The sequence below is a fragment of the Pseudophryne corroboree genome, chromosome 9, assembly GCF_028390025.1.
Source record: "Pseudophryne corroboree isolate aPseCor3 chromosome 9, aPseCor3.hap2, whole genome shotgun sequence".
Classification (NCBI taxonomy): Eukaryota; Metazoa; Chordata; class Amphibia; order Anura; family Myobatrachidae; genus Pseudophryne; species Pseudophryne corroboree.
Window position 1 is genome coordinate 446,608,607 of NC_086452.1, and position 18,692 is coordinate 446,627,298.

Consider the following 18,692-nt stretch of genomic DNA (forward strand, 5'->3'; position numbering starts at 1 on the left):
GTGACCGGTCACGGCCATCTGCAGAGCGGTAACCCCAACACCTGGGTACGGTGAGGTGAGACATACCCTCTAATTCTGGTAATCGTCCCTGTTTTGTTAGACACAATATCATCTAAGTGTCAAGGGATAAGAGACACAACCCCACATACAAATTCAAGTCTGTCTATCTACAAATATAAAAGTATTTCAGTTTGAATTGAGTATTGGAACCTTCTGCTACAACCTAGAATCAGCTGGTGCGGGACATTGGACTGTATTCTAGCCACTAAGTTGTTAAAAGGAATGGTGAGGATAATTCTGAAAATCAGTGGCAGCTGGTGTTAAATAACATACTATGGACTGATATGCGATCTTGATCCATGGTAGCTTTATTGTGTAGATTCAATAATTATATGTTTCAAAGGCTTTTAGCAATTTATGCATATGATGATGCTATGATAGTTTTAAAAGTTTTTTAAAATAAAATAAAAATGTTTAAAATCTTTTTGCGCTCTCTCACATAAGTGATTTCTTTTTTTCTGCTGGTTAGTAAATTGTCAACTCAAGCGGAACGTGACCCGTCAACAGCTCGTCCTTCAATTTTTCCCGCCACTGGGGCTGCAAGGAAAAGTATAAGATTTCCTAGCCCATCCGCTGGCGGTGATGCAGGGCAGTCAGGAGCGAAAGCTGACATCTGGTCCGGACTGAAGGACCTGCCAACGATTACTGACATGTCTACTGTCACTGCATATGATTCTGTCACCACTGAAAGAATGGTGGAGGATTATAAGAGTGACCGCATCCAAGTAGGCGTGTCAGACAGTCCGTATGTATACTGGCAGGAAAAAGAGGCAATTTGGATGCCCTTGCACAAACTGGCTTTATTTTACCTAAGTTGCTTTTTCTTCTTTGCATCATGTGCTGTTTGTGGACTAGTTTTTTTAAGTGCCATCCTGTCTGCAACTGCAGTGCCACTCCTAGATGGGCCAGGTGTTTGTGCCGCACACTTGTGTCGCTTAGCTTAGTCATACAGCCACCTCGGTGCAACTTTTAGGCCTAAAAACAATATTGTGAGGTGTTCAGAATAGACTGGAAATGAGTGGAAATGATTGTTATTGAGGTTAATAATACCGTAGGAGCAAAAATCATCCTGATCCAAAACCAAAACACGAAAGGGTGCTTTTGGCAAAACCAAGCCAAAACCAAAACATGAAAAGTGGAATTAGAACCAAAACCAAAACACGAAAAGTGACAGCCGCACATCTTTAGTTTAGACACATTGGTTAAATCTGTGTCTTGACCAATTTGTCTGAATTAAGGTTTTGTTGATTTTCCATATTTTGGGAGCGAACAGCTGATGGTCATCTGCTCTCATCCATTACACAGATTTTCATTCCAACAGCCAGATCTGGCAGATTATCTGACAGATAATTGTATAGTGTATACCCAGCATTACTGTCTGACCTCAAGGCCGTGCATGCAGGCCCTCACACCAAGCGCAATGTTCCGTTTTTTAGTTCTTTTTGTAGGATACGGTCATTAGGCCGACAACACTTAGGTCAAAAGTCATTAGGTCGACATGATCATTAGGTCGACAAAGAATAAGGTCGACATGGAAAAAGGTCAACATGAGTTTTTCACATTTTTTCCCAATTTTTAAAACTTTTTCATACTTTACGATCCACGTGGACTACGATTGGGAATAGTAACCTGTGCCAAGCGCAGCGGTAGCGGAGAGAGGCACCTTGCCTTTGCTCGCCATGCGAGGAGACATGGGTGGTCATTCCGAGTTGATCGCTAGCTGCATTCGTTCGCTGCGCAGCGTTGAGGCAAAAAAACTGCACTTCTGCGCATGCGGCGCAATGCGCACGCGCGACGTACTATACAACGGCCGATGTAGTTTCACACAAGGTCTAGCGAAGCTTTTCTGTCGCACTGCTGGCCATAGAGTGATTGACAGGAAGAGGGCGTTTCTGGGTGTCAACTGACCGTTTTCAGGGAGTGTTCGAAAAAACGCAGGCGTGCCAGGAAAAACGCAGGCGTGGCTGGGCGAACGCAGGGCGTGTTCGTGACGTCAAAACAGGAACTGAACAGTCTGAAGTCATCGCAAGCGCTGAGTAGGTCTGAAGCTACTCTAAAACTGCACAAAAAAAGTGTGCCACCGCTCTGCGTTACAATCGTTCGCACTTCTGCTAAGCTAAAATACATTCCCGGTGGGCGGCGGCATAGCGTTTGCACGGCTGCTAAAAACTGCTAGCGAGCGATCAACTCGGAATGACCCCCATGGTGCACTATTTGGGTTTACCCGTAACTTTACGAAGAAAACGACACCAAAAAAAGTAAAAAACCCTCATGTTGACCTTTTCCCATGTCGACCTAGTATATGTCGACCAATAGTGGTCGACCTAATGACCCGTACCCCTTTTTGTAATGATTCCGATGGCAGAGTGAGCACAGGTCTACTCACCGGCTAGACAAACTAGATATATGTTATGTACTATTTGGGCATATATTGCTCCTGTGAACACATAATACCCATCATAGTGTCAGCTAGACATAGGGTATGTGTGGCCCCACTGTGAGACCAAGGGCCACCTCTGGGGTCCTTGTACAATGTCAAATTGTACACCATTGGTCTAAACAGGAGATATGGCACACTCGCTCCAAAGTGATCTGATCGTAACAAAATAATACAAATCACGACATTTAATACACCTTAAAGAACTTAACACCATACATAAAATGTAACATTCAGTAGAGTTCGCTAACAATAGATAAAATACATTGTTATAGTTACCTGGGTGCACTGTTCTCCTGAATGGTCCGTGCAGCGACAGTTCAAGACTGGTCTGCAAACCTAGTGGTCTATTCATGAAGCAGCTGCTCCGTACAATTGTAGAGTATGCAAATTCTAAATGTTACCTCAATGCTGATTGGTTGCCATGGGCAACTTCTCCACTGGCTCACTTCTCCACACTTTCCACTGCTTCATGAATAGACTCCCTAGGCTGGCTTCATTTAAACACACACAGTGGTGGCAGCGTCTCTCTGCTGTGAAAGTCCCATTTTCAGGCACTGGAAAGCCACATACCAAGTGCTCATAGAAGTTCCCAGGACGCGCGTCACTAAACTGTTGGCGGCTTCAAATGAGTCATTAAAACTACGTACATACATTAGCTTCAAATTTGTGGTTTCCAGCCAAATACTAAATGTTGTGTTTTCAGTGACGTTACACTATAACCTCATGGTTTAATTTTACTGTATTATCAATAAATACATTAATAATTGATTAGACCTATTATGTATTATATTTTACTCTTATTGGTTACATACAAGCTCCTAATTACTTATTTATTTATATTCGGCAATAAGGTAATTGAAAGCAAATTAACATTATTAACATCTGGATCCTGAAGTTAGGAATAGTATAATTATGGGCCTGGGTCTGTAACCAGTTCAGCCTAATGATTTACTGCCTAATGGATGATCTGGCTGTGGGATGGATATAGCAAGCGGCCATAAGGGGAACAGTGTAACAGGTGGAGGCGGGGTGAGAAGGGAGACAAAGGGGGTCATTCCGACCCGTTCAGATGCTGCTGTTTTTCAGAGCCGCACGAACAGGGTCTGAACTGCGCAGGCGCGAGGACGTCAGTGCGCAGGCGCGTCGTTGCCCGGAGATGGCTGTCGCCGGGCAGCAACAAGAACAACGAAGGAAGCGTCGCAGCGGCGACCGCAAGAAGATTGACAGCACGGAGGTGGATCTGGGTGGCAATTGACCGTTTTCATATGTCCCCCCTGTACCTCCCAGGCATGTGTCCCCCCTGTGTCTCCAGATGTGTGTACCCGTCCCCCCAGACATATGTCCCCCCCCTGTACCCCCCCAGACATGTCCCCCCTGTACCCCCCAGACATGTCCCCCCTGTACCCCCCAGACATATGTCCCCTCTGTGCCCCCCAGGCATATGTCCCCTCTGTACCTCCCAGGCATGTGTCCTTCCTGTGTCTCCAGATGTGTGTACCCGTCCCCCCAGACATATGTCCCCCCCTGTACCCCCCAGACATGTCCCCCCCTGTACCCCCCAAACATATGTCCCCTCTGTAGCCCCAGGCATATGTCCCCCCTGTACCTCCCAGGCATGTGTCCTTCCTGTGTCTCCAGATGTGTGTACCCGTCCCCCCAGACATATGTCCCCGCCTGTACCCCCCCAGACATGTCTCCCCTGTACCCCCCAGACATATGTCCCCTCTGTACCCCTCAGGCATATGTCCCCCCCTGTATCTCCCATGCATGTGTCCCCCGTGTCTCCAGATGTGTGTCCCCATGGCATCCCCCAGACATGTGTCCACCTCTGTACCCCAATTAGGGCTACCACCTCATCCCTTTAATTCTGGACACATATTAATTACACAGGTTCTGTGGCTGGTTGACTTCAAGACTCCATTTCACCTGGTTTTAATCAGCCACAGAACCTGTGTTATTAATATGTGTCCAGAATTAAAGGGATGAGGTGGTAACCCTAACCCCAATACGTGTATCCCCTCTGTGCCCTCAGACATGTGCTCCCCCCTCCCCCTGTGCTCTCAGACAGTCCACTAGAAGGTGATCAAGTGGCTAAGGGACCTTTTCCGTAAGGGGGAGGAGTTACGACGCAAGGGGGAGGAGCTAGGCAAGCGGGATAGTTCCTCTACTATCCACGCCACCAACTATTACCTTTAGTAATTAGGTGGTGAGCGAAGCGGAGCGGAGCGAGCCACCGTGCCCGAAGCGTGGCGAGCGAAGCGAGCCCGCGAGGGTACTTTTCGGGTACCCTGTTCGCCCGTAGCTCCTCCCCCTGGTGACGTAGCTCCTCCCCTCAATACGTCACAAGGTCCCTTCAGCCCCTCCGATATAGAACCAACCTTGATTCCATCTACCATTACTGCAGGTCTCACGTTCTGCGCATGCGCTGTTCCATTACGTTGTATTACGTTCTCTCTCCCCAGCGCCTGCGCTCTGTAGACCTACCGTCTCTCCCGTAGCGCCGCCGGTGCGCATGCGCTACCTTTCCCAGCAGCCAGCCTGTCACTGCGCCTGCGCCGGCCGCTCGCCCTCTCCCTCCTCGCGCATGCGCCGCCGTGTTGTCAGGGGTGACGTGTCCCGGTGACAGGCTGGCAGCAGCAGGAAGTGGCGGGGATCGGAGCAGGCCACCACCGACATGCTGAAGAAGTTCGACAAGAAGGACGAGGAGTCCGGTGAGAGTGCGGGGTGGGGGGGCTGTGCGGGGCTCCGGCCGAGGCCTGGCTGCTGGTGGTGCCCGAGTGTCAGACATGGCTGGTGCTGGTCAGTGCTTGGGGCCAGGCCGTGCCCCCTGGGTATGGAGCCATCATACGGCCAAAGGCAGCAGGCAGGGATAGTAGTACTAGGCTCAGGGACCACCTGTACCACCCAGCAGCTGGGGAACTGCAAGTCCCAGCATGCCTTACTAGCACATACAGGGGTATGTGGTGTCCAACCACCTGATGGACACAAGCTTGGTGCAAGTGTGTGTATGTATTTATGTATGTATGTATGTATGTATGTGTATATATATATATATATATATATATATATATATATATATATATATATTCACTATCTGGGCTAAAGCATCTGAATCCTTAAAACCTACACCAAGCAAACAAATTGTGGGCAGCACGGTAGGCGTAGTGGTTAGCTATACTGCCTCTGCCATCAGGTCATCATTTCAATACCTGAACAATACGGATGTGTCTGTCTTCCCTTTGTGGAAAGGAACTGGATGTGACCTATATGTGTGGAGTTTGTATGTTCTCCCATGTTTGCGTGGGTTTTCTCCAGGTGCTTTCTCTCACTCCAAAAACACTGGGCTGGGTTCATTAATGTCTGACAAAAAAATGAACCCTTGTGTATATTTGTGTCCGTGTGATAGGGAATAATAAGGGTCTATGTACTAAGTCTTGTAGAGAGATAAAGTATCAGCCAATCGGCTCCTAACTGCCATGTTACAGGCTGTGTTTGAAAAGTGACAGGAGCTGATTGGCTGGTACTTTATCTCTCCCCACTTTATCATTCTCCAAGGCTTAGTACATCTGCCTCATATGGTGTAAGGTACTGATGTGGTACTGGACTGAAGTCTTCTCTGTAAAGCGCTGCAGAATATGTGTGCGCTATATAAATAACGTAATATATAAATCTGACAATGGGAAAGCGATGAACAACACAGGGCTGCTCTTCTAGCGACTAGGGCTGTGGATTGAACTTTTTCAGAAATATGGCAGGATGTCTTGAGCATGTTTTGATTGACAGGAGCTGTACTACAATCCATGGGAAGGCAAAATGCACTTCTAGGGGTGTATTCAATTGTAGTCGGAACTGCCGTCTTGTCGGAAAGACGGCAGTTTCCAACTTTTTTTAGGTCGAATCGTGATTCGACCTATTCAATGGGGCTGCCGTTTTTCCGACAGGCCGGCAATTCCGACTTGTCAGAAAACACGAGGTTCGGCGGATTAGCCGCAGATCCAAGTGTTTTGTTGGATTTGCGGCCAAATCCGACAGTTTTTAGTCCCGTTTTCGACAATGTCAATCCGACTTTAATAAAAGTCGGATTGACATTATCAAGAACGGCCGAAACCTGTCTGATTTGGCCGCAAATTGAATACTGCATTGTCTGATCCTTTCCGTCGGAAAGGATCCGACATGCATTGAATACACCCCATAGTTTTAGTTAAGCTTGATGATGATGATGATGATGATGATGATTATGATGATTATTATTATTATTTAGAGGATATGCTAAATATATGTATTTTTGGCATGCAGATGAACGTAGTCCTGCAGCTATAATATAGAAGCAGTACGGTGAAAGTAAACTGTTGGTATAAGGTTGAGAAGAAATCTACATTAAGGGGGACATTTACTAAACAGTGATAAGAGCGGAGAAGTGAGCAGGTGGAGAAGTTGCCCCATCAACCAATCAGCAGCTCTGTATAATTTTATAATATGCAAATTATAGATGTTGCGTCAGTGCTGATTGGTTGCCATGGGCAACTTCTCCACTGGCTCACTTATCCGCTCTTATCACTGCTTAGTAAATGGCCCCCTAAGTCTGACATCAGGGGACAGGACCCACTCTGTCTCCAGCACATTGCAAAGATGAATGCACCATTATACACCTTATACTATAGGTTCCCGAGCTCCGATACTACAGAGCAGGTTTTAAGGCTGTACATGCTTGATCCCAGATGGTCAATTCAAATTGACTACAGTACTAATTAATCTGTGCTCAAGCATGGAAAGCCTTAAAACCTGGACTGTAGTGGCGGAGATTGGGAGTTTCTGCCTTATACTGATTATCATTTAATAGTGTGGAAATGGACGGTCTACATAAATTATTCCGATTGTTATCTGAGCCCTCGTTTAGCAGGCTGTCCAAGTCGGACTCATTAAAATTAATGTTTGTGGGTCCTGGTTGGTTTGGCCATTAATAGTATATTTTTAATTAAAGGGGTGCGATAACAGGTCCCCTCAGAAGGATTTGGGATTATTTCAGAAGGGGATGAGGGGAGTGAGTTTAAAACAAGGTCTAGAATTGTCCCAAATCCAACATGAATAACTACGTTAGTGCAAGTTATCTAGTGCTGGTTTACGTTTGCTGGGGAACCAGTCACCAATCTTATGGGGGCTGTTCCTCCAAGTGATGCTTTTAGGAATACAAACCTCCAGGTGTGCGCTGGGGAGACCCAAGCAAGTTCTGGCTCAACTGGGAAGCCGTGTAACAAAGTGTAACGTCAGGGGCACTCCCAGTCCCCATATGTGGATGGGTGCTGGAGAGATAGGAAACGTATCCTTGGAAACCTACTTACTGTAGGTCTTCAGTGTTGGATACTATTGGAAAATACAGTACCATTAATATTCGGACAGCGTAAAAATGTATTTTCTCTGACGTCCTAAGTGGATGCTGGGGACTCCGTCAGGACCATGGGGATTAGCGGCTCCGCAGGAGACAGGGCACAAAAGTAAAAGCTTTAGGACTAGGTGGTGTGCACTGGCTCCTCCCCCTATGACCCTCCTCCAAGCCTCAGTTAGGTTTTTGTGCCCGGCCGAGAAGGGTGCAATCTAGGTAGCTCTCCTGAGCTGCTTAGAATAAAAGTATAGACTTAAGTTTTTTTATTTTCAGTGAGTCCTGCTGGCAACAGGCTCACTGCATCGAGGGACTAAGGGGAGAAGAAGCGAACTCACCTGCGTGCAGAGTGGATTGGGCTTCTTGGCTACTGGACATTAGCTCCAGAGGGACGATCACAGGCCCAGCCATGGATGGGTCCCGGAGCCGCGCCGCCGGCCCCCTTACAGAGCCAGAAGAGTGAAGAGGTCCAGAAATCGGCGTCAGAAGGCATCTTATCTTCAAGAAAGGTAGCGCACAGCACTGCAGCTGTGCGCCATTGCTCTCAGCACACTTCACACTCCGGTCACTGAGGGTGCAGGGCGCTGGGGGGGGGGGCGCCCTGAGACGCAATGAAAACACTATTTATGGTAAAAAATACATCACATATAGCTCCTGGGCTATATGGATGTATTTAACCCCTGCCATTTTACCTCATAAAAAGCGGGAGAAAGGCCGCCGTGAAGGGGGCGGAGCCTATCTCCTCAGCACACAAGCGCCATTTTCCCTCACAGCTCCGCTGGAAGGACGTCTCCCTGACTCTCCCCTGCAGTCCTGCACTACAGAAACAGGGTAAAAAAGAGAGGGGGGGGCACTAATTTGGCATATAAAAACATATATAGCAGCTATAAGGGAGAAACACTTATTTATAAGGTTGTCCCTATACATATATAGCGCTCTGGTGTGTGCTGGCAAACTCTCCCTCTGTCTCCCCAAAGGGCTAGTGGGGTCCTGTCCTCTATCAGAGCATTCCCTGTGTGTGTGCTGTGTGTCGGTACGCGTGTGTCGACATGTATGAGGAGGAAAATGGTGTGGAGGCGGAGCAATTGCCTGTATTAGTGATGTCACCCCCTAGGGAGTCGACACCTGACTGGATGGTCTTATTTAAGGAATTACGTGATAGTGTCAGCACTTTACAAAAAACTGTTGACGACATGAGACAGCCGGCAAGTCAGTTAGTGCCTGTCCAGGCGTCTCAAACACCGTCAGGGGCTCTAAAGCGCCCATTACCTCAGTCGGTCGACACAGACACGGACACTGACTCCAGTGTCGACGGTGAAGAAACAAACGTATTTTCCAGTAGGGCCACACGTTACATGATCACGGCAATGAAGGAGGCTTTGCATATTTCTGATACTACAAGTACCACAAAAAAGGGTATTATGTGGGGTGTGAAAAAACTACCCGTAGTTTTTCCTGAATCAGAAGAATTAAATGAAGTGTGTGATGATGCGTGGGTCTCCCCCGATAAAAAATTGCTGATATCTAAGAAATTATTGGCATTATACCCTTTCCCGCCAGAAGTTAGGGCGCGTTGGGAAACACCCCCTAGGGTGGATAAGGCACTCACACGCTTATCAAAACAAGTGGCGTTACCGTCTCCTGATACGGCCGCCCTCAAGGAGCCAGTTGATAGGAAGCTGGAAAATGTCCTAAAAAGTATATACACACATACTGGTGTTATACTGCGACCAGCGATTGCCTCAGCCTGGATGTGCAGCGCTGGGGTGGCGTGGTCGGAGTCCCTGACTGAAAATATTGATACCCTTGACAGGGACAGTATTTTATTGACGTTAGAGCGTTTAAAAGATGCGTTTCTATATATGCGTGATGCACAGAGGGATATTTGCACCCTGGCATCAAGAGTAAGTGCGATGTCCATTTCTGCCAGAAGATGTTTATGGACACGACAGTGGTCAGGTGATGCGGATTCCAAACGGCACATGGAAGTATTGCCGTATAAAGGGGAGGAGTTATTTGGGGTCGGTCTTTCGGACCTGGTGGCCACGGCAACAGCTGGAAAATCCACCTTTTTACCCCAACTCACCTCTCAGCAGAAAAAGACACCGTCTTTTCAGCCTCAGTCCTTTCGTCCCCATAAGGGCAAGCGGGCAAAAGGCCAGTCATATCTGCCCCGGGGTAGAGGAAAGGGAAAAAGACTGCAGCAGACAGCCTCTTCCCAGGAACAGAAGCCCTCCACCGCTTCTGCCAAGTCCTCAGCATGACGCTGGGGCCTTACAAGCGGACTCAGGTGCGGTGGGGGGTCGTCTCAAGAGTTTCAGCGCGCAGTGGGCTCACTCGCAAGTGGACCCCTGGATCCTACAGGTAGTATCCCAGGGGTACAGATTGGAATTCGAGACGTCTCCCCCTCGCAGGTTCCGGAAGTCTGCTTTACCAACGTCTCCCTCCGACAGGGAGGCAGTATTGAAAGCAATTCACAAGCTGTATTCCCAGCAGGTGATAATCAAAGTACCCCTCCTACAACAGGGAAAGGGGTATTATTCCACACTATTTGTGGTACCGAAGCCAGACGGCTCGGTGAGACCTATTCTAAATCTGAAATCTTTGAACACTTACATACAAAGGTTCAAATTCAAGATGGAGTCACTCAGAGCAGTGATAGCGAACCTGGAAGAAGGGGACTATATGGTGTCCCTGGACATCAAGGATGCTTACCTTCATGTCCCAATTTGCCCTTCTCACCAAGGGTACCTCAGGTTCGTAGTACAGAACTGTCATTATCAGTTTCAGACGCTGCCGTTTGGATTGTCCACGGCACCCCGGGTCTTTACCAAGGTAATGGCCGAAATGATGATTCTTCTTCGAAGAAAAGGCGTCTTAATTATCCCTTACTTGGACGATCTCCTGATAAGGGCAAAGTCCAGGGAACAGTTGGAGGTCGGAGTAGCACTATCTCGGGTACTGCTACAACAGCACGGGTGGATTCTAAATATTCCAAAATCGCAGCTGATCCCGACGACACGTCTGCTGTTCCTAGGGATGATTCTGGACACAGTCCAGAAAAGGTGTTTCTCCCGGAGGAGAAAGCCAGGGAGTTATCCGAGCTAGTCAGGAACCTCCTAAAACCAGGAAAAGGGTCCTGGGAAAAATGGTGGCTTCTTACGAAGCGATTCCATTTGGCAGATTTCACGCAAGAACTTTTCAGTGGGATCTGCTGGACAAATGGTCCGGATCGCATCTTCAGATGCATCAGCGGATAACCCTGTCTCCGAGGACAAGGGTGTCTCTTCTGTGGTGGCTGCAGAGTGCTCATCTACTAGAGGGCCGCAGATTCGGCATTCAGGATTGGATCCTGGTGACCACGGATGCCAGCCTGAGAGGCTGGGGAGCAGTCACACAGGGAAGAAATTTCCAGGGAACGTGGTCAAGTCTAGAGACTTCTCTCCACATAAATATACTGGATCTAAGGGCAATTTACAATGCTCTATGCCTAGCAAGACCTCTGCTTCAAAATCAGCCGGTGCTGATCCAGTCGGACAACATCACGGCAGTCGCCCACGTAAACAGACAGGGCGGCACAAGAAGCAGGAGGGCAATGGCAGAAGCTGCAAGGATTCTTCGCTGGGCGGAAAATCATGTGATAGCACTGTCAGCAGTGTTCATTCCGGGAGTGGACAACTGGGAAGCAGACTTCCTCAGCAGGCACGACCTCCACCCGGGAGAGTGGGGACTTCACACGGAAGTCTTCCACATGATTGTGAACCATTGGGAAAAACCAAAGGTGGACATGATGGCGTCCCGCCTCAACAAAAAACTGGACAGGTATTGCGCCAGGTCAAGGGACCCTCAGGCAATAGCTGTGGATGCTCTGGTAACACCGTGGGTGTACCAGTCAGTGTATGTGTTCCCTCCTCTTCCTCTCATACCCAAGGTACTGAGAATTATAAGACGGAGAGGAGTAAGAACTATACTCGTGGCTCCGGATTGGCCAAGGAGGACTTGGTACCCGGAACTTCAAGAGATGCTCACAGAGGACCCATGGCCTCTGCCGTTAAGAAGGGACTTGCTTCAGCAAGGACCCTGTCTGTTCCAAGACTTACCGCGGCTGCGTTTGACGGCATGGCGGTTGAACGCCGGATCCTAAGGGAAAAAGGCATTCCGGAAGAGGTCATACCTACCCTGGTCAAAGCCAGGAAGGAGGTGACCGCACAACATTATCATCGCATTTGGCGAAAATATGTTGCGTGGTGTGAGGCCAGGAAGGCCCCCACGGAGGAATTTCAACTCGGTCGATTCCTACATTTCCTGCAAACAGGAGTGTCTATGGGCCTCAAATTGGGGTCTATTAAGGTTCAAATTTCGGCCCTGTCGATTTTCTTCCAGAAAGAATTGGCTTCAGTTCCTGAAGTCCAGACATTCGTCAAGGGAGTACTGCATATACAACCCCCTTTTGTGCCTCCAGTGGCACTGTGGGATCTCAACGTAGTTCTGGGATTCCTCAAATCACATTGGTTTGAACCGCTCAAATCTGTGCATTTGAAATATCTCACATGGAAAGTGACCATGCTGTTGGCCCTGGCCTCGGCCAGGCGAGTGTCAGAATTGGCGGCTTTGTCTCACAAAAGCCCATATCTGATTTTCCATTCGGACAGGGCAGAACTGCGGACTCGTCCCCAGTTTCTCCCTAAGGTGGTGTCAGCGTTTCACCTGAACCAACCTATTGTGGTGCCTGCGGCTACTAGGGACTTGGAGGACTCCAAGTTGCTAGACGTTGTCAGGGCCCTGAAAATATATATTCCAGGACGGCTGGAGTCAGGAAAACTGACTCGCTGTTTATCCTGTATGCACCCAACAAGCTGGGTGCTCCTGCTTCTAAGCAGACGATTGCTCGTTGGATTTGTAGTACAATTCAGCTTGCACATTCTGTGGCAGGCCTGCCACAGCCAAAATCTGTAAATGCCCATTCGAGGAAGGTGGGCTCATCTTGGGCGGCTGCCCGAGGGGTCTCGGCTTTACAACTTTGCCGAGCTGCTACTTGGTCAGGGGCAAACACGTTTGCAAAATTCTACAAATTTGATACCCTGGCTGAGGAGGACCTGGAGTTCTCTCATTCGGTGCTGCAGAGTCATCCGCACTCTCCCGCCCGTTTGGGAGCTTTGGTATAATCCCCATGGTCCTGACGGAGTCCCCAGCATCCACTTAGGACGTCAGAGAAAATAAGAATTTACTTACCGATAATTCTATTTCTCGTAGTCCGTAGTGGATGCTGGGCGCCCATCCCAAGTGCGGATTGTCTGCAATACTTGTACATAGTTATTGTTTGACAATGCTAAATTCCTTTGTCGTATAAACAACCCTTTATGAAGCTAAGAACACTGTACGCTGTTTACTTAAGAAGTACCGTAATGGTACGCTAGTTGCGTAACGATCGCTCAGCCGTAGGCGAGACGCTCAGGCGTCACGTTCGCTCACGGCCCAGGGATCACAGGACACGTTATTGGTTATGTCTAGGGGAAAGATCCGCTGTAACGTAGCGTACGCTAGAGACCACGAGGAGGTCACCAGCGATGCAGACGCTCACAACACTATACCTTTATGTTAAACCTTATACCGATGAAACACACAGAATACCTTAATGTGAGTACAGGGTGTAAATGCAACCTTGTGTAACCTGACTAACTACAAAGCTGATTGAGCGTCACCGACGCTCAAGTGAACACTTAACACTATAGTAAATACACTGATACTGGCTTAGGTTTCCAAAGCCTATTAACTGTATTATATCTAATATACTTGTAAAAGGGGATAACAGTACATATGATACGCTACAATATAACAGAGACCTCCTAACCACAGAACTAAACAATAAATACAATAAGACAATGCTACGCTGACCTAAATGAAATACAATACAATACTATAATACTATAAGGTATTTAAGAGAAAAGAGGAGAGAGAGAGAGAGAGAGAGAGAGAGAGATTGGCTCGCAGAAAGACAATGATTATGGAGAGAACTTACGCACAAAGGGTATGATCGCCAGCGCCTCGATATCCAGCTCCCGATTATCAGCAGATAACCGTTGATGAGAGAGTGAGAGCTGGATGTGGTCGGCCTGCCTATTTATGCTCCACACACAATGCAATCTCCTGGTCCTACAATCCCATTGTCCATTGGCCGAAGGAATTCGGCCCTGCATCATAACAAAAGGTCATAGGGTGATTCATACAGGTGGGCTGTGACGATTTCCAACAGCTCAGGTGGGTGGGAAACTGGGTTTCCCGCCGCATACCTGAGTATGTGTAAATCATAGAAATGGACATAAACTTCTTATGTCCATAACTATTCGCACGAGCGATTAATACGCTCCAAACCAACACCGGAATATTGCTAATTAAATACTCTTCCGATGGGTACCAAACACTGCAGTATGATTCCTGTTAGACCCTTCGTACGATGCAAAGAGGGATTCCTCAGCTCTGGGACATTGTACTTTAACCAAACTTACAGAAACTATCAAAGGGATCATGATCTATAAACTACATTAATTGTGAACATTTGTAACTAATGAGTCGCACGCTACGATCACATAAACTCTACCGTAAATGCGCATACTGCGCGTGCGAGTGCACGCGATTGCGGGTATGCGCTTCCACGGGAGAGCGTACGCATGCGCAGCACGGACCAGTGTGCGGTGCAAATATGGCAACGTGCATTGAGACATTTTTCTGACTTTGACAGTCCACCCTTTGGCAGTCAATAATAACTGCCACAAAACATTTAAGGAGAAAAATGTAAGTCAGGGGTTAATTGATTTCCATGGTTGGGTAGGGGAGGAGAGAGGAGAAGGTGTGAAGAGGGTATGACCTAGTGAGAAAGCAGAAGCATGTGTGTATGAGTCCATGTTTGGAGGGTCATGTATCATCGTGCCGTACGTGTGGTAAATCAAGCTTCGAGGTATTGCGAAGTATACATTTGAATTCCTTCTTATCCTGTGGTACAGGTCTGTGGATGGGCTGTCAAACTTTACCGAGCTCATTTCGGCTGTAGTTGTAACAAAATGGGGATGCACATTTTAGTTGATGATACATGAATGGGGGAGGTATGTGGTTGCTGATATCTGTGCCTGAATTCCCTATCGTCTATGTGTGTCATTACCTGAGGGTTGTAGAGATGAAGATAGAGAACACTTATGGAAAATGCAATGGTATTCTATGTCAGGGAAATGTACATTCGTCGATTGAGGTCTTGATTGGTGTCGGTTGATTGGAGTCTTCTTCTTTGTGCTTTTGCTCATAAACCGTGAGTAAAGCAAACAACGTCCATGGATTTACAAAAAAATGTTGGGCTAGCGTGATTTTAAAGTTCCTAGGGAAACTGGGGTACCCATGGCATTGTCCATCAAAATCTTGTATATCAGGTCGTCTGCTCTTCTTCTTTCCATCTTTCCGTTGTCGGCCCCTTGGCTCATCAAATCCTTCGTCTACGTGGGTCTTTGTACCTCGGAGGAAAACATAGAAATGGGTGAAAGACGGACCGTATACTCATTACATCATTACGTCACGGTTTCTAGCATTGGGTCATAAATCAAATCCAGGTTAATTACAGTTTCCTCACTCCTCAAGCTCATCACTTTTGTACTTTGTTTGCACCTCATTAAAGCCTGCCCGCATCTAAATATCAATCCAATCGATATAACGACACCCAAGATACATAGTAGAAACTTTCCAACATCCATTATGACTCCTTGAGCCCAATCTCCTAAACCGGAGAACCAATTTCGCGGGTTCAACCATGACACCCAACCAGTCAGCTCATTACCTACAGCAGCAAGGGTGAGATTGTGTTTTCGACGAAATTCCCACTTTAGTTGGAGAATATCGTCCATCCTTTGGTCTATGACCTCTACCGGATCCTCGGTGCTATTTGTGATATACGTGCAACACTTTATGCCGTACTGTGTTGCCAATGTAACACAATATCCGCCTGTTACTGCTGTAAGATAATTAAGAACCATCCTATGCTGAACTAGTTCTGTTTTGTAAGCTTGAAGTTCTCTTCCAGTGTATCTAAACGTGTCATCATACATTTCAGTGATATTATCTAACAAATTGGCGAGTGCGGAAATGTATCTATAATTCATCACTCCTCGAGCGGTACGAGTGAAATCTAACGCTACCAGAACCTGAATCCCGGTGGATTCATGGATAAGATCAGAGGCCGGATGCTCTAACCTTTCTGACAGTTGTCTTTTAACTCGGTGTTCGTAATGAGTGTGAGTATAAGGAGCTTGGGCACCACGGTGTATGTCCTTCATTTTGTCATGTGTTACAGTCATCACTTCAGGCAATACTTTTCCAATATAACACAATCCTTCAGAGTTTGGGGCAAGCCACTTGTACGCCTTTCTCCCGCATATGAAATATGCATCATCGGGGAGAACATATGGGACGGAGAAGGACATGACCATGTTACAAACCTTCCAGGTGAAATCTCCTGACCCTAATTCTTCCATCTGCCTAATGCACGTATCGGTTTGTACGATATGTGCACAGTATCCTGGTGATACCTCTCCAACTTTAGTAATCCTATTTCCTAAGGTATATCGATACCGGAAAGATTTTCCTCTACTGGCTATGTGGCGTACGAGCTCTGTATCTGTAGGCATTCTATCTGCTCTGTGTGAAAAGGTCATGGTAAGGTTGCTCCATGACACTTCCCAATTTCCCGGTTTTCTGGGATTGGAGATGTTAAAACATATGAGGGACCTATCCACATGGTATTGGTGGAGCTTCAAACTAGGAGGGCTGGAGATGTTAAACCTCCGGTCCACCGGTCTCCCACCACTTAGCTCAAGTACCTCCCCTAACGTTAAAGGAAATGGTACTAGCCCTGATTTACTGTGACCCTGAGGTACTTGAGAGCATACCCAACAATCTGTTTGGTTTAACACGTTACCCACTAAGGAGTGATAGTCACTCAATGGATGCCGGTCTATATGGATATTAAAACTAGATTGGCATTTCTTTATGCATCCATCTTCAACCAGATTATCACAGAGCCTACAGATACAATTTTCCTCAGCTAACAATCCATCACAATTTCTTCTATCGGATCGTTTTCTGATACTCGCCTTTGCTTGTTGGATTGGTTGATCTTGGAAAACTACGCCTCCATCATCATAATCGGAACCCATTCCAGAACCTCTCTCGACCTCTATGGTACTCTCGCCGGAATAGACTGCTCTGGTCAACATCATGGTCAACATCAAAATCCGGATCACAGTCTCTTTGGGCAAGTCCATCTTTGAGGAGGAAATGGAGAAGATTGAGAAGGGGGAAACAGAAATTTTAAGGGAGAGGGGATGGGAAGTGGAGAAAAACAATAAAAGGGAGAGGGGAGTCGACAACTGCTTCCGGTCTTCAAGGCTCAGGTGCCGCCTCAGTCCTCCTGGAACAGACACTCCAGTGATACAACCTCTACCGTCTGTTCCTTATCACGGGACTTCTCTGGATCAGCAACCTTCTTGCAGTGGGATGAATGGACCCAAGTCTCTCTCTCAGCAACCTTCAATGCTGTGGTGCTAGTCAATAAGACCTGGTATGGTCCTTCCCATCTATCAATAAGACAACCTGAGCGTAGAAAATTTCGTATCATTACATAATCCCCAGGTTCAATGTCATGACAATTACTATCTGGTAAATCAGGAATCACCAACTTCAGATTATCATTTTGATTCCTCAACTGCTTACTCATATTAATCAAGTACTTTACAGTTACTTCATTGTTACATTTCAAATCATCCTGAGGGTTAATCATGACATGCGGTTGTCGACCAAACAAGATTTCAAAAGGAGACAGATTAAGAGGGGACCTGGGAGTGGTTCTGATGCTATACAAAACAATGGGTAAAGCTTCTGGCCACGTCAATCCTGTCTCTGCCATTACTTTACTCAATTTATTTTTAATAGTGCTGTTCACTCTTTCGACCTTCGCACTCGCCTGTGGACGGTACGGAGTGTGCAGCTTGCTATCAATTCCCATCAACTTACACATTCCTTGGAAGACATCACCTGTAAAATGGGTACCCCTATCGCTTTCAATGATTCTAGGGATACCATATCTACATACAAATTCCTGCACAATTTTCTTAGCTGTAAACATAGCGGTATTTGTAGCTGCTGGAAAAGCTTCGACCCAATTTGAGAAAACATCTATACAGACAAGTACATACTTTAAATTTCTACATGGGGGCAATTGAATGAAGTCAATTTGTATTACTTGGAAAGGGCCGCCGGCAGGTGGGATATGGGATGGTTCTGTAGGTATTGCCTTTCCAATATTCTTTCTCAGACAGGTAAGGCATGACATTGCTCTTTTACTCGCATGAGAGGAGAATCCTGGGGCGCACCAGTATGCTCTTACCAATTTGCACATCCCCTCCTTGCCTAGATGAGTCAGCCCGTGAGCTGCTTCAGCCAGACATGGAAGGTATGCCCTGGGGGCCACTGGTTTACCATGTCCATCCGTCCAGAGCCCTGAGGACTCCTGGCCATATCCCTTTGCCCTCCAGACTGCTCTTTCCTGTGTGGAACACAAATTCTGCATTTCACACAACTTTCGTGTGTTGATGGTATTAAATACCATCAGTTGTGTGGTGTCTGTCCGTATGGGGGTAGCAGCTGCAAGCTTTGCAGCTTCGTCTGCTCGGCTGTTACCAAGGGATACTGGGTCTTGGCTATATGTATGTGCTTTACATTTGATAACAGCCACTCTGTCGGGTTCCTGTATCGCTGTTAGAAGCCTTTTTATATGAG

General features: G+C 47.1%; 1 protein-coding gene across 1 annotated transcript in view; it reads left to right on the forward strand.

The window, feature by feature from the left end:
* Positions 1 to 5,032: 5,032 nt before the first annotated feature.
* The window catches only part of COPG1 (COPI coat complex subunit gamma 1), a 47,853-nt gene continuing 34,193 nt past the window's right edge, over positions 5,033 to 18,692 (forward strand). Inside the window, exon 1 of the mRNA XM_063941157.1 lies at positions 5,033 to 5,211. Coding sequence (XP_063797227.1) covers positions 5,175 to 5,211 — 37 coding nt within the window. The 5' untranslated portion in view covers positions 5,033 to 5,174. The remainder of the gene's footprint in view (positions 5,212 to 18,692) is intronic.